Source organism: Arachis hypogaea, chromosome 11 (genome assembly GCF_003086295.3).
Source record: "Arachis hypogaea cultivar Tifrunner chromosome 11, arahy.Tifrunner.gnm2.J5K5, whole genome shotgun sequence".
Lineage (NCBI taxonomy): Eukaryota > Viridiplantae > Streptophyta > Magnoliopsida > Fabales > Fabaceae > Arachis > Arachis hypogaea.
In genome coordinates, this window is record NC_092046.1 from 105,622,092 (window position 1) to 105,638,331 (window position 16,240).

At 34.9% G+C, this 16,240-nt stretch overlaps 1 protein-coding gene across 1 annotated transcript; it reads right to left on the bottom strand.

Moving 5' to 3' along the window:
- Positions 1-265: 265 nt before the first annotated feature.
- On the bottom strand, positions 266-3,611 carry LOC112722338 (cysteine-rich receptor-like protein kinase 1). Its single transcript, XM_025773329.3, has 6 exons — positions 2,905-3,611; positions 2,224-2,796; positions 2,010-2,123; positions 1,299-1,875; positions 1,047-1,191; positions 266-956 (listed from the first exon to the last, which is right to left on the bottom strand). The coding sequence occupies exons 1-6, from the start codon at positions 3,173-3,175 to the stop codon at positions 525-527; spliced, it is 2,112 nt and encodes a 703-aa protein (XP_025629114.1). The 5' UTR covers positions 3,176-3,611; the 3' UTR covers positions 266-524.
- Between the last annotated feature and the right edge of the window lie 12,629 nt (positions 3,612-16,240).

Below are 16,240 nucleotides of genomic sequence, written 5' to 3' on the forward strand. Positions count from 1 at the left end.
TTCCATAACAAATTTAAATGTATTAAATAATTGTAAGGACTAAGTCCAAAATAAATAAATAGTTTATTTCTCTCTACCCCTGCTTTACAATCAAAAGAATAAGCCTGCATGCACTTTCATCATCTTCACTGCTTGTGGCCTCGCCTCTTATCATCCATTAATCCTTGAATTTTTTTGGTGAAAATTCCACAGCCTTCTACTCATGCCTCGTTATAGGAAGAATTTCAGATAACTGAAAGCTAATTTAATAGCCCAAAAAAATGAATGATTTATGTACTTATTTTTTCTTTTATTGAGTCAAGATACTAAATTAAGATTCATATTGAGTCAATATGTGTCAGACTTATCGTATAAGACAAAATATACAAATAACACATTCTTAATAAACAGCCAGCTTCACTTCCTCTATATCATGACTCGGCCAGCTCCACCTTTGAAGAATAACATCATTGACTAGAATTGTAATAACCAAAGCATGCCAATCTGAATCATCCGAAAAAAATTTCATCAAGCACCAATATTAATTATTTATTATTATTATTATTATTTTTATTATTATTCTCCCTTGGATCAGAAGGTACTGCAATATTAATTGCATGTGTATTTGATCTAAATGAATCTGTGGTGGTATGGAAAGAGGATCTTGCACTAGTGGTGGCGGGGCCATTTGGTGAAGTTTCAGGGGTGAGGGTGAAGGTGGAGGTAGCTTGTGTTCGGTCATCTAGGCTCAGCATAGTGCAATTTAGGAATGGCCGTTGCCTTGGGGAGGGAACAACAAAGTCTTTATCGGTTAGGATCTGAAGCACTTGAGACATGGATGGTCTAAGAGAAACAGAGGACTGTGTGCAAAGAAGGGCAGCTCTGAGGGCATTTGATGCCTCTTCTTCTACAAATTGACCATTCAGTGCAGGATCAACTGATGCCGTGATGTTCTGTGCCTTGTAATTCTTCCAAATCTGATGATAATGACAATCATGTTACTGGTTTATAATGAATGACAAGCATAAGTGCACAATATGAGTAAAAAAGAAAGACTTAAATCTTACACAATGGAGTACTGAAGTTGAGCCCTGGGTATAAACACTGTTTTTCTTGCCACATACAATTTCAGCAACAACCACACCAAAAGCATAGACATCTGCTTTTTCTGTTAGTTGTCCTTGAAGAAGATATTCAGGAGCCATATATCCCCTGTCATGAACAATCAGTTTTAATCATCAAAGGATTGGAATAAGAACTTTTATTCCGAGTAATTTCAAGTGAAAAACTGTTTGTCTAATTTATTATTTATTACTTACAATGTTCCAGCAATTCCTGTGGTAACATGACTTCTATTTTCCGTAACAAAGCGAGCAAGACCAAAATCAGCAATTTTCGGATCAAGATTCTCATCAAGTAGAATGTTCCCGGACTTAATGTCTCTGTGAATAATCTTTGATTCAGTACCTCCATGAAGGTATGCTAGGGCCTCAGCTACACCACATATGATATTAAAACGTTGCTTCCAGGTCAAAAAAGTTGTTGAGTCTTTACCAAAAAGTATTTGCTCAAGACTCCCATTTGGCACAAATTCATAAACCAAGAGGCTTTCCGGGCCTTCAATACTGCACCCTAAAAGTTTCACCACATTCTTGTGGGTAATCCCTGTTATTGAATTAACCTCATTGAAGAACCCATCGGTCCACTGTCGCGTCGTGAAAAACAGTCGTTTCACGGCCACAGTCTTTCCTTGAGGTAGCGTTCCTTTGAATACAGAACCAGCTCCACCCTGCCCTAGTTTGTATGCAGGATCAAAATAATTGGTCGCCTTTTCAAGCAACTCATATTTAAAAGTGTAACCAGCCACGTACTCAAATCTCTTGCTACGGTCCATTCCTAAAGACAACAAAACCCATAATTAACCAAGAATGTTTAATCATTTGAAGATTATCACCTATCATTTTGACACGAATACATGTGCACCAAATTGATAACAGCATTAAGGCTTTGGATAGATAAAAAAGTATTACCTACTGTACAAATTGGTGCTTTCTTTTTCTTAACCATCACACCTGTGATAATAATCAAAGTCACAGCAACCGCTGATGATAGAGATACAATGATCACCTTGTTATAAGAATTGTCTGGAAACAACATTCAGGAGACACACAGAGACGGTTAAATTTCAATTGCAAAGAAAATAAAAGAATACGAATGTTGCGTTTTTTTAATTCATTTACTGACCGTAGTTGTTCTTGACTCCGTTCTCATCGAATTCTTCACCGTAGAATTTGCGAGTGGAATACTTCAAGAAACAACCGGCAAGCATGCTCTTACCTTCATCATTAACAATAATGCACTCACTCAATTTCCTCTCTGCTCTTTTCAAGCACCTCTCACACCCTTCTCTCTCCAATGTGTGCCAACACTGCGCCAGCGCAAACACGTCCTTGTTATCCCCATTCACTGCGAATTTGTGAACAGACGTGGCTGCCGTCTCCGTCACGTTCGTTACCGCCTTCCCAACCTTTTCCCTGAACCCAGCGGGGTCCGTTGCATTGCTATTATTACTATCGGTGCTATTATACTCCGATCGCCCGCGCTCCATCTTCTCCATCCAGGAAGACTTTATGCAAACACTATGGTCGTACTTCTTGTCTAATACCTCGTTGAAGAAACCATAGTTATCGTAGCGAAGGAAGCAACCGTCCATGTAAACTCTCCCCGCTACCTTTGGCAAGCACTGCGACAAATATTCCCTGGCGTGGTTGAAGCATTTGTAGCAATTGCTATTGTTGAGGTCGTTGCGGCATTCCGCTGTATCATAAAAATAAGAATCCAACAAATCATGTAATATATGGCTAGTGGCTGATTTGGTAACTATTTTTTAGTGTGCACTTAGCATTCTTGTCAAACAAAACTCACCTAGTGCGAAAATCGGGGCAACTGGGTTGATAATCGATTCAGCGCTCCAGCCTTGCTCTTTGATCTTAACTGAAACCGTGTCCATAAGAGCCATGAACGTACGGGTGAACTTGGTGGGGCCCAAGTCTGCGTATTCGTCGGTCCCACACTGGATAAAGACTTCATCTGCCGAGTTATTCTCATCGGAGGAAGAAGCCACATTTGGGGATAATAATAATAGCGAGGACACGATCAAGAACAAGCATGTGATGCAGGGTTTAAAATCTGGCATTTGTTTCTGCTTTCTTAATAATAATAATAATAATAATAATAATAATAATAATAATAATAATAATAATAATAATAATAATAATAATAATAATAATTATAACAATAATGCAATATGCATTTTCCGAGTCTGGCCTGTAGCTAGGTAATTTAGAGGGAAAGAGAAGAAAGAAAAATTATATATGATTGCGTTGCTTAATTATTGGTATAATTTTTCTTCCTTCTTTTCTTTCTGGCTATCTTTGGTTTTTTAATGCGAGCGATGAAGAGATGAAAGGGAGTAACATGCATGCTATTTGGCATTAGAGATGAAAGACTCAAATGTCAAAACCACTACTCCTCCCTGTTGGCTTGTTTCTTTCATGGGATTGGACCACAGGGGAGAGGCTATTATTCCTAACCCTCCTCAGGTGGAAGATTTTGTCGTTGAATAATGGCATGGTTTTATTTGTTCTTGTTTCGCAAACAAGATGAGAGTTATTTGAGAGGGCTCAAAAAAGAAGTAAGAAAGAGAAAAAGCTAAGGATATCGTTATCGCTATGAATAAAAAAGCAGGAATGAACTGGCTTGCGATTTTAGCTTTTTCTTTATTTGGGGTAACCGTTACAATGCAGAAAATTGTTGCATGCCTTTGTGTAATAATGCAGTGGCACGAGACAACAAAAAAAAAAAAGTGGCACTACGACAAATAGATAAAGTTGCTACCTCTAATTGGCTCTTTCTTGCTGTCTCACGTCCAGTGACTTACATTTGGGGAATTTTTTTTTTTCGAAATAAATTTAAAAAAAAACTTTTAATTTTAAAAAAAAAAAAATTAATCTATCTTTATTTTTCAGGATCTATTTTTTTTTTTTTTTTTTTGAGGTCTGAGGAAAATTCACCCAAGCTCTAGGCAAATTTTAGCAAATTTTAACAAATTTAACGAAATTCGACCCTAAGCAAGTTGCATGAAATTTGGTTATAGCTTGCATTAACCTTAGGTGAACTTTATCAAATTATTAGCTTATTATTATATGGTTATTTGAATGATTATGTTAGGTTTTTATTATATGATTATGTTAGTTTCATATTTTTATTATAAAAAAGTCTAAGAGATCAAAACTTTTATTAAAATTTGGTTAGCACTTAATCAACAAAAGAAAAATGAGTAATTCTATACTATTGGATGAAATCTCACACTATTAAAAACATCAATAATGACTAATTGATGACTACAAATTATAAAACTTGCTGGCCCCTAGCACTCCTCTTTTATTATTGTATGATTATGTTAGACTTTAAATGCTTATATATTATAAGTTTAATTATTCTGTAGGTCCTTATAATTTCACCAAAATTGTCAATTAAGTTCTTATATTTTTTATTTTTAATTGGATCCCTAGATGTTAATTTTTGTTTCAATTTAGTTATTTCCATAATAAAACCGTTTGAGATAACAGAATATTCTATTCAAAAATCGAATATTTTTAAGATTAAATTAAAAGAGCTAACTAAGCTACATCCATTTTTTCAAAATTTCAAAACAATCCTTGACATTTTATCCCAAAATTAAAGAACCCTAACCAACGCTTGTTCTCTGAAGTCAATGTTGTTCCTCCTCTGCTAGCTACTGTCATTGTCCATCTGCATTGTCGTCGTCCGTTGTCCTTGGTTTGCGCTACACTGCTCTGCGCTATTAGTGACAACTCCATAACACTGACGTCACTATGGAAATCTTGGTTACCTCCATAGCTTTGGAAGAAGCTCTTCAATTTCTCTTAAACTGAATTCACTAAGCTGAAGAATTCAAGAAAGAAAGAAGAACGAAATCGAAAATGGGTAATCAAAAGCAAAAATGGACGCAAGGCAAAGAAGAGGCGCTCATCGTCTGCGTGGAAAAATACGGCACAAGTGGAAGAACATTCTCAAAATTTCCAATTCGCATCCTTTCTCACTTCACGTTCTAACATCTACCTCAAGGTGCAAAATTCCCTAATTATCCTTTTCAATTTTGCATCTTATCTCAATTTAGGATTTTAAATTTCACAATAATTAGCCTAATTTTCCTTTCGTGTATTCCGTTTTCTGGATAAATGGTGAAAGTTGAGTGTGAGAAAACTGAGTCAAGATTTAGGTTTTTTAACTTTTGTTCTTTTGTGGTAATTCAGAATAAGTGGCAAAATTTGAGCGTTAGCAATGACACTCAAGGCCTACAAGAAAAACATCCATTCATATACACTTGAAAAGTGTGGCCAAAAGTGAAAAAAAATGATGACTTAGGCTACGACTACGCTTTCTGGGGTACGACTACGCTTTTTGGAGTGATTCCTATTCGGCCATTGCCTATTCTCAAAGACTACGCTTTTTGCACCAAGGGCTACGCTTTTGGCATTTGGGAATAGGGTGCGCTTTTCAAGTGATGCTGTCTAGGAGCAAAGGCAACGCTTTTCAGCTTCCATTTTTACCAGAATAGGATACGCTTTTCAACGCTACTGCATCACCTGTAAAGCGTAGCCACATTGTATACCATGGCTACTTTTTATAAGTGTAGCCTTAGGTCCCTCGTTTTTTTTTTTTTTTTGTATACTATAGCTACTGTATATAAGTGTAGCCTTAGGTCTCATTTTTTTTTGTATATATATATATATATATATATATATATATATATATATATATATATATATATATATATATATATATATATATATATATATATATATATATATATATATATATATCTAATAATTATTAATACAACATAATAGTTAATATGATTACATGTATAATAATTCTGCATTTTTATTTAAATGAATTGAATATCATAAAATAAAAATAAATACATAATTATACTAAATAATTTTTTAAATAATAAAAATTATCTCTAACCAAAATATATTTATAATAATAATCCAAAAGTACTAAAATAAAGTTAATTGTAAAAATTCATATATCTCACACTAAAGTAAGCATAGCCATATCAAAATAACCATAATATCACTTAGAATTTACTACTAATACTCTACAAAAAAATATATCCTACATACATAAGTATCTTCTAATAAAAGTCATTAGTCAACCATACATGTAAAGATTCTAAACAGTACTCTATCTTAGCCAATAAACCACAATAATAATCAGCTTAATCTTCATTGTTACCCTGCATAATTATATAGAAAAGTAGTTAGAAAAATATTCATAATGACATTCGTAATTATGAAAAAAAAGTAATGTTATTCTGTTCAAACCAAAAGCAACATTTCACAAGATTTTCCCACTTGAGCTTGCAATGAAGGGAACACTACGTAGACATAGTAAACTAAGAAAGCATATACAAAAAAAAATAACATGGTCACAACAAAAGAGGTGAATTCAAAGAATTATGCATTATCTTGTTTCATTCAAACCATGAAAATCTGCAGGTATTTCTTTTTTCCATTTCCTTTAACACAATCATGATATGTCCCTATAGCACTGTTCATGCACTACTTAACCAGACTTTCACACTTAAATTAGATATAGGGACAAATTCATTTCTACCAAGTGCACAAAATCAGAAATACAACAACCAGAATTGCACAAACAAATTTCAGCCATAGCAATACAACTTCGGTGTTAATAAAGCCAACAACATATAATTTCCAGCCATAGCAATTAATGTAAATGCAAGCAAAAAACTATGGAACAGGGAACAGATAAGAACATACCACATCCAAGTTCAGAAAATGAGTTGATCCATGGCCGCTATTCGCATCAATCGGAGACTTTTGGGCATCTTGTAATAAAGCTTCTAGTTCTTCTGGCCTTATTCCAGGTTCCGATCGCTGCAGCATTAACTTGACCATATTTCGCAACCCATGAATCTCTTCCTCTTGTTTTTGTTGTTTGGCCTCCATGTGTCCAAGTTTATTCTTCAGACCAGACACCTCCTCTTTGTGCTGATTCTTGATTTCATTAATTTCAGCATGTTTTTTTAAATCACTTTTTGTCACAGATCTTCCATACAACCTTGCCCGACCTGGTTGTTCTTTCCCCTCTTCTGTTTCACCAGTAGCTTGGCGGTGTTGGAAGTCTTCCTGCATAGAGAAAACAATTAAAAGTTGAATTAGTTACCATATCCTAAATTTGAAATGTAATTATGAATGATTCAATGAACTCTTACAACAACAGTCTGTGTTTCCTCATCCAATTATGAATGATTCTGATTTGTTTGCGTTGCAATGAACATCTCAAACCTTTTTGGTTCCTCGTTTGTTTCCTTTGTTGCTCGCTGCAACACAAGATCTTACTTCGGTTTCTTCCTTCAATTTATGCAAATATAAATCCTATAAAATATAAATCTGCTATTTCATATTAAAGAACTTTACCATAGCCACTCGTACTCTTCCAAAATTGATTGGCCCCATGCGATGTGAAAACTTCTATTTTTCCTTGTGTTGCTTGTTTCTTTGACTTATTGACTGGAAGTGAATAAAAAGTTAGCATACAATTACTAACACGTGCAGCATAATGAGTTGGGCAAATCTACTAGCAAGGCTGCATTATTAAGCTAAAGCACTGAAAAATATGTCACATTCACTCGTTAAATATTAACCCTGCCTTTAAAAATTAGATAGAAAAAAAAACCAGTGTAGCCAAGACGATAACAAAGAATATCATATAAGATTCCCGTGAAACCAGTGACCAACCGGCACAACTCTCCCTGTTCTTCTGGTTTGTAGATGCCTTGTTGATCATGGTTTAAGATGATCAAAGTCCAACCAAAAGTGGCTATGTGGAGTTTGCATTTATTAAGAAGCATATGCATGAGGATGAAAGACAGTAACTAATAATAAATGCACTCAATTTTCAAACTTGAGCCACATGGCACAAGTACAAGATGTTACCACAACTACTAGTAGTATAAGATCAATGATTCATGCAACTAGTTTTCCTGTTTAGTTTCAATTTTGAACTAGTACATCAATATAGGTAATATTTATTTCAATTTACCAGATTTTCTTTTTAAAAAATGAAAGAATATCTGCAAATTATTGAAGGTGTTAGTTGTCTATTATAATTCCTAGCTATAGTTATAACAATATAATTCAGATTAACGGTAGTATTGAAATTATAATGGCAGATGATAACTGTGCAAATCAAAATTGTGTCAAAAAGTAGTTAGAAGTTCTTAACTAATTGTGGCAGCTTCTGTAGTATTGTGGTTACTTTCTCTAGTTGTGTAAATAATGCGCCTTAGTCTAGTGTGTATTGTGATTAAGTTTTCTTCTGTATTCTAGTGTTAATTGATTAGGATTTTTTGTTCTCTCTGTCACTGCTACTACTACATTCTCTTTCTGATTCCTTAATCCATGAATAAGAAATGCAAATGAACTTCATTAGATTAGCAACTAGAGATGAACAATTAGAAGATTCAAGAGAAAACAAAAAAAAGCAGAGCCACAAAACGACAGCAGTCAAAGGCACAGAAAACAAAAACCGATAAAAAAATAAAGCATGGATAAAATTCAGATCTATAACCATCGTAGTCCATTTAGTAAAATAGGCAACAACCGTTTTGGCAGCTGTAAAATGCTAAACAGCAAAGAAACCAAAGAGAAGAAAGGTGAAGGAGCTGATCCACATGTTAGAAACAAAGCGTACACATGAAAATTCAACATATATAGTCTTTTACCTGGATTAGAGGATGACAACAATAATAGATCAATTTTATGAATCCACTTTCTGGTACTTGTGGGGGTCGATTCTTCACCGTATCTTCAATAGTATCATAGGGAACGAAGTGCTTCTGCTTAATCTTTCCTTTGAACCGCTTCCAAGCATCTCGAATCGCTTGCATTACCCACTTTTCTCCACTGTCTAGGAGGATAAACTTAGTCTGCATGATTATAAGTAATTGTTATATGCTCTTGTGCTGAATAAAAAAATCGAAGTCAATAATTACCGAGTGTCTTACGTTAACATAGTCCCACATGAACTTCTTAGCTTTAGGAAGAACAGCATGCCAACTAGTGTACAAAAGACTAACGAATCTTTTATTTCTACTAATAGTGCCAACAAAACTAGTTAAATTAGAAACACTTTGGTTGGTTGGTCCTACGAGCTATCCAATATCAAAAGTGACTTCTTCCCGCTGTTCCATAGTCCTTGCATAAATCTCCTTACAAGTTCTTTTTCCATGGGTTTTTTTCTTCTTTGGCTCTCCTAGTTTCATTCATTAGGAAAGAGATTAAGGACTAATTAGTGATGCCAATTGAAAAAAGAAGCATTACAATTTACAAGAGAAGATAGAAAAATAGCAAAATAGTACCTTCTTCATCATCAATGTCCTCCATCACATGTTGATAATAGTCTTTATCAAGTGCCATGCTTTCTTCCCTGTCCTCACTTAGTTTAGTGCTTGGTCCTTCAATTTCCATGTCTATCCCATTTTTCTTTAAGAATTCGTCAATTGTTGTGACCTTTACTCATGGCATCCTCTTACCCTTTGTTGATATTCCTTGCTCCAACATTGCACTTTCATTTTGTGGGGTAGTTTCAGGAGTAGGCAAAGTTGTGTCATCTTGCCCTGTTTGAGTCTCTTCATCTATGAGTTGAATATTCTGCTGCTGCCCTTGGTTGATTATTAGTTGAGTAGAACTTGGATAACTCCGGTCTTGGCTTACACTTGTTGGCATGCTGCTGTTCCTTTTATGAATTACTTCGAGCTTCCTTGTAAGTTCATCTGCCTCTATGTTTGTAGGCTTAGACTTCTTCAAGCCTTGTGTTGATTTTTCACCCTGCACTCCATTCTTGACTTTCTCAGCAGTAGGCACAGTCAATATCTCCTTTCTTTTTTTATTTTCTGGCTGTTGCGAAGGAATGTTTGGCTGTACTTCCAAGGTGGTAGGCATGGAATCAGTCCTTTTGCTAATAGAATTGAATGTGCATTGCAAATGACTAAAATTCAGCTTCTTTGACATGGATTTCTTCTGCCCTTTGGTTGCACGCATCTCCAATTGACTTTCTGGTTCATTCACCCTTTACTCAGATTTCTCCTTGTCATTAGCAGCTGCAGCTTCTATTTCATATTTCTTGTGTTCAATTACAATCCTTTGTCTCTTAGCCTCGAATTGTCTAAGCAAATTCTTACTTGATGTAGCTTTAAGATCAATAAATTCCTTATTCCTACACAAATAAATTAGTTAAGTAGAGTCAATATACCCATCAAAATCAATATAAAAAAAATGTAAGAGATTGACAAATTAACAAAAAAATAAGTATTACTTACAAATAAAAAGGTGAAAAAGAAAACTTAAGTATACATATGTACATATTAAGCAATAAATTGCTTAGGATGACCCATCAGAATCAAAATCTCCAATGAAGTCTGCCTCATATTCTTGGGCAGAAGTCACTTGGGGAACCGTTTCAATAACCGTGGGTCGTAAATCAGTCCTCTTCAGAATAAGGTCACCATCATCAGCTGGTATGGCAGGGCTCGTTATACGCTCGTGTTGTTCACTATAGTATGTTTGACGGGCCTCAGACTCAGATTCGTCGCTTGTTTTAAATAAGTCTCTTGGGACAGTTTCCATAACATAATGTTTGTTATGTTCATATGGATCTTGCACATAAAAATACTGATGTGCTTGAGATGCTAGTATGAAAGGTTTATTCCGGAAGCACTTCTTATGGAAGTGAACAAATGTAAGACCATACTTATCCCTCCCAGCATCATACCACTCACACCGAAATAAGACAGCTTTAAAACGCCCAAAATAGTCTAACTCTACTATCTCAAACAACATGCCATAATAAGCTACAGTGTCTTAGATTGGACTTTTATCTTTAGCACTTGCAAAGCTTGAAGTTAAAGCAGTTAATGTGACACCATTGTTCTGTATTTTTCTCCTTGCCTCACGCTCCACAGTGTGAAACCTGTATCCATTAATTACATATCCAGAAAATATTTTTGCAACAGAGCTTGGACCTCGAGATAATTCTTTTAGCCAAGAAGGCACATTTGGATCCCTCACATGAGTTTTAAACCACTGCACGAATGTTTTGTTGTGAACTTTTGCTTTTCTCCATTTCGTTCCCCGGTGATTGTTAACCTCTTCCTTATGCTCTCTATAATTAATAATAGTTAGGTTTGATCTAAAAAATATGGGTGAACTTACAATGGAATAAAAAAAAGTTTGATTAAGTTACCTAACATAATCTGCGATTTCTTCACAATTGTATAATACATACACATGGGCTTGAGCAATTGATATGTCATCTAGATTAATTGGTTCTCCATTTTCCATGCCTAACAAACTACCTTTGTTAGAAAAAAACTTTGATGGCACAACTTCGTCTTCGTTAGGATCATTATCATTCCGAGGCCGCTTATTAAGTCTTGTTTGCACACCTCCATGCAAGTATCTTGAGCAAAAAGTTACGCACTCTTCAGCCAAATATGCCTCTGCAATAGAACCTTCGGGGCGACTTTTGTTGCGAACATATGACTTTAATGTACACATGTACCTTTCTGGAGGATACATCCAACGAAACTGCACCGGACCACCCAATCTCACCTCATTTACTAAATGAATGGGAAGATGAACCATTATGTCAAAAAAACTAGGGGGAAAGATCCTCTTAAGGTGGCATAATATTTCCACAATCTCTAACTCCAGTAGATCTATCTCTTCCAGTGTGATGACTTTTTTGCATAGGCGACGAAAAAAGGAACTTAGTCGAATCAATAGAATGGCCACATGATCAGGAAGGATGCTTTTAATCGGTATTGGTAGTAAATAGTGAAGCATAAAGTGAGCATCGTGGGTCTTATACCTATAAAATTTTCTTTCTCCTCGATGTACACAGCGTGATATATTCGAAGCACTACCATCATGTAGCTTTGTTGTCTTCAAAACACTACAAAAAATTGACTTCTCTACAGCAGTCATAGAAAAGCATGCCTTTGCCAACTTTGTTCTCTTGCCATTATTCACCTCCTTTTGTTGAAGATTTTTCCAGATACCCAAATCTTTTAAGTCATATCAAGCATTCAAATGGTCCTTTGTCTTTCCTAGGATATCCAAGAGAGTTCCAATTACACTATCAAGTATGTTTTTCTCTATGTGCATGACATCCAAGTTGTGACGCAGTGGGTTCTTGTGCCAGTAAGGCAATTCAAAGAAAATTTATCTTTTTTTCCAATTTCATGGGAAACTATTTGATGTACTTTGCTTCTTCCCAAAGACATTTTCAACATTTTGTAGCATCTCAAAAATTTCAGTTCATTCTATAACAGGTGGAGGGGATCTTAATTTCTGCTTCCCATTAAAAGACCTTCTATTGGTTCTCCATGGATGATCCATGGGTAAAAATACACGATAGTCCATATAAACTGTCTTCCGACTATGTTTTAGTTGTAAGCTACAGGTATTTTTGTTGCAACAAGGGCAAGTCAATTTTCCTTTTGTACTCCACCCAAACAACATAGCATAAGCAGGAAAATCGTTGATTGTCCACAAAAGAGCTACCCGCATTTGAAAGGTCTCATTCTTTGACGCATCATAAGTTTCAACCCCTATTTCCCACAACAACTTCAAGTCTTCTATCAATGGTTGTAAATACACATCAATGTCTTTACCAGGTGATTGTGGCCCAGGAATAAGCAAAGAAAGTATACAATATTCGGGTTTCATGCACATCCATAGAGGCAAGTTGTATACCATCAACATTATGCGCCACGTGCTCCATGAAATGTTCATGCTACGAAATGGATTGAACCATCACTTGACAAGTCTAGTCTAATATTGCGTGATTCTTTTGCAAATTCTTCATCCATTTCATCAAGGTTCTTCCAAGCCAAGCCATCAGCAGGATGCTTTAACGTCCCATCTTTTACGCGCTCCTCATCATGCCACCTCAGACTAGCTACCGTCTTTGAGCACATAAATAATCTCCGAAGTCTTGGAATTATAGGAAAGTATCTTAGAGTCTTTGCAGGAATAGGATAACCTTTCTTGTTAGGTTGGTTCTCGCTATTATCACTAGAATTTTTAGTATATCGAGAAGTTCCACACACACGACATTATTTTTCATCCTTCAGTTCTTTTCTATATAGGAGGCAATCATTAGGACAAGCATCAATTTTTTTATAATCCAGACCTAAATCTCTTATCATAGCCTTCGTCTTATGGAAAGATGAAGGTATGTTAATGTCAGGCATTGCCTCTTTCAATAGCTCAAGAAGTGAAGTGAAGGAGGCATTACTCCAACCGTGCAAACACTTTAACAAGTACAGACAGATGGTAAAAGATAATGTAAAAAATTTCTTACAACCCCGGTATAACCCTTGACTTGCCCCATCTATTAAATTGTAAAACTTTTTAGCCTCTTCATTTTGACCTACAGTAATACCCTCAGCATGAGGTATATCTCCAAATGCATCATTAAGCAGTCCTTCGATGTCATCGCGTGCACCTTCTTCATTATCCGTGTCATCGTCAACCGCCATTGGGATTGTCCATTCCCCATGATTAATCCATGTTCTATATCCCTTAACAAATCCGTCGGCTACTAAATGGTCAAATACCACATCTCTTCTATACCAATTAATGTTACAAAACCTCTTACAAGGACATTGAATTTGTCATCCGTCCGGTTCTCCCTCGGAGTATGAAAAGTCTAAAAAACTAATAACACCATTGATATACTCTTCGCTATACCTCGGTAGATCCATCCAATCCTTTGGCATATCACAAAACCTAATCGATAATTATTAAATTGTTTAAGAGGAAAATTTATAAGGGGTCTCAAAGTGAAGATAAAAAAAATAGAGGAGGAAAGGTGTTATTCGCTATAAAGGGAATGGGCAACGAAAAGGACTTTCAAAGTCTTGTAATTAGGTTGGGAAATAGTTCCTAGTCTTAGAAGTAATTCTCTAGAAACTCATTGAGGTAAAACAAATAAAGAGAAACATAGAATTTATAGTACAAATATAATAAGTTAAATTGCAACTTCAGAACTAACAAAACAAAAGAATTAAAGCATGCATTGTACTTTGCCATGACACGGTCAACGTTTTGACAAAATCTGCTTGGAAGACCTTAACCAAAAACTTCCGCCTTCAATCTTGCTCAATGCAAACAAAAATCAAAGTCAACTTTCTAATAATATTTTTGCAACCATTCATAAGAAACTCAAACGCAAATTATAATAATATTTTTGTAAATTAAAACACAAATTTTTCAATTGGATAATTTCATTTGAAAAAAAAAATAGACAGTTATGTCCAAACAAAGGTAGTATTTATTTCCTAGTTTTCAGCATGTATTGGTAGTCATAAATTAACTAATTAATCGTTAACAGCATATCTGTAAATGTAACCTTGTATTTGTAATTTAGATTTGATAAATAGAAATTACTGTCAAAAGGAAAGGCAAGGGAAATATACTAACCTTGATGATGATATATTTTTCTTTTTGAGAATACAAATTTTATTAAATTTTCTTATTTACATTTACCAAATATAATTATAGTTGAAATATAATTATACAAGTTAGTCAAGTTAACTACAACATAAATTCACACCCCCTCTCTCGTTAAATACCATGATGCCACTAGAGAAACTACAGACTAAACATGGAATGACATAGGAAGACTACCAAACTCCAGTTACACTAACTAGAAACAGAAGTGTCTAAATCTTTCCACCTAGTTATGCAGATAATCTTAAACCAGAAGTGAAAACTAAATAGGAGGCACATAGAAAGGCAATGAAAAATGAATATGCAATGATAAGCAAGGGACAAAATTTCTAACTACCATTTCTTTCTTGATATCTGTTAAATTAAGTTGAGCAGGGTACCCTGTCTTGTTGCCTTACTCCATGATAAAGTAACTAAATTTCTCTTTTACTACCTTACTCCATGGTCATATTAAAAAAAATAGCCACACATTAAGTCTTATTGCCTACAGATCCCTATATGTAATAGATAAACATATTTTCAGAAACAAAAATGCAGAACTTGACTCATTGCATGTAGATAAAAAATAAAAATAAAAAATAAAATATTTTATTTAGAGAATTCAAGCAAATATTAAATTGTTTTCCATTACTTCAGACAAAGATACCTATTTCTCCATGACCAATATCAACAAATTTTATTATCAGATTTAAGTAAAAGCATAATATGCAACCATTTAACCACAAATTCAGTACAATCATCATTTAGCAAGAATTAAATTGACATAATCAAATAGATTTGGGACCCAGCAGCAGCAGCAATTAAATCATTCAAGAGATAACGGAAAAACAACAAAATAAGGCAGGAAAAAAAAGGACAACCTAGAAGAAGGTGGAAATTAGGGCAGAACCGGATAGCACAGGGCAGAAAAGCAGTAGGCAGAATCAAAGAAGGCAAAAGGCGAGTCGTGGTCCTCGTGGTGTAAGTTAAGGGTGTTCAACGGCCAGGTGAAGATGGAATCGGCGATGGAGTTTGTGGCTCAGAGGCTGCAAAACAGAGGAGTAGTGGCAAAGACAACAGACACTGGTGGTGCTGGGTGAGCAGTGAGAAGCAGTTAGAAGATGATGGCAAAAGAAAAATCACAGTATAGAAATCATAGTAACAACCTAAATAGAAAATCATAGTAAAAACAAAAAAATGGAAAAAGAAAAATAACAAGAACATGAATCAACTAATAGAATCAACCAACAGAATAGAATCACAGTAATAACAAGTTAACTACAATAATTAAAATAGAAAACTCAAGTAATAACAACATAAATTAGAGATGTAAGATTCTGCTTGAAAGGGTACCAAAAATTTTCAATCAATCCAACTTGAAAGACACAAGATTCTATAAAACCACTATTTTTCAATGTGTATATCTATAAACCAATTTGCAGAAACTGGTTTCACATTCTAATGCGAAAGAAAGCAAATTTACTTACAGAAATCAATTTTCATGAATTGAAATTTTTAAACTTTTAAATTCACATAGTCATTCATTTCTTCTTCCTTTTACTCCTAATATGTCCACCTTCTCTTTTTTTAATATTAACAAGTTGCCTGTACATTGGAAGGAAAGAAAAAATCCCAAGCAATATCAT

Bases quoted from the DNA above. Each gene is read 5' to 3' on its own strand.
- LOC112722338 (XM_025773329.3), bottom strand. From the start codon at position 3,175: ATGCCAGATTTTAAACCCTGCATCACATGCTTGTTCTTGATCGTGTCC. The intron at 2,797-2,904 runs GTGAGTTTTGTT...TTTATGATACAG, and splicing joins TGCCCCGATTTTCGCACTAG to CGGAATGCCGCAACGACCTC. The intron at 1,876-2,009 runs GTAATACTTTTT...TGTTGTCTTTAG, and splicing joins AGCACCAATTTGTACAGTAG to GAATGGACCGTAGCAAGAGA.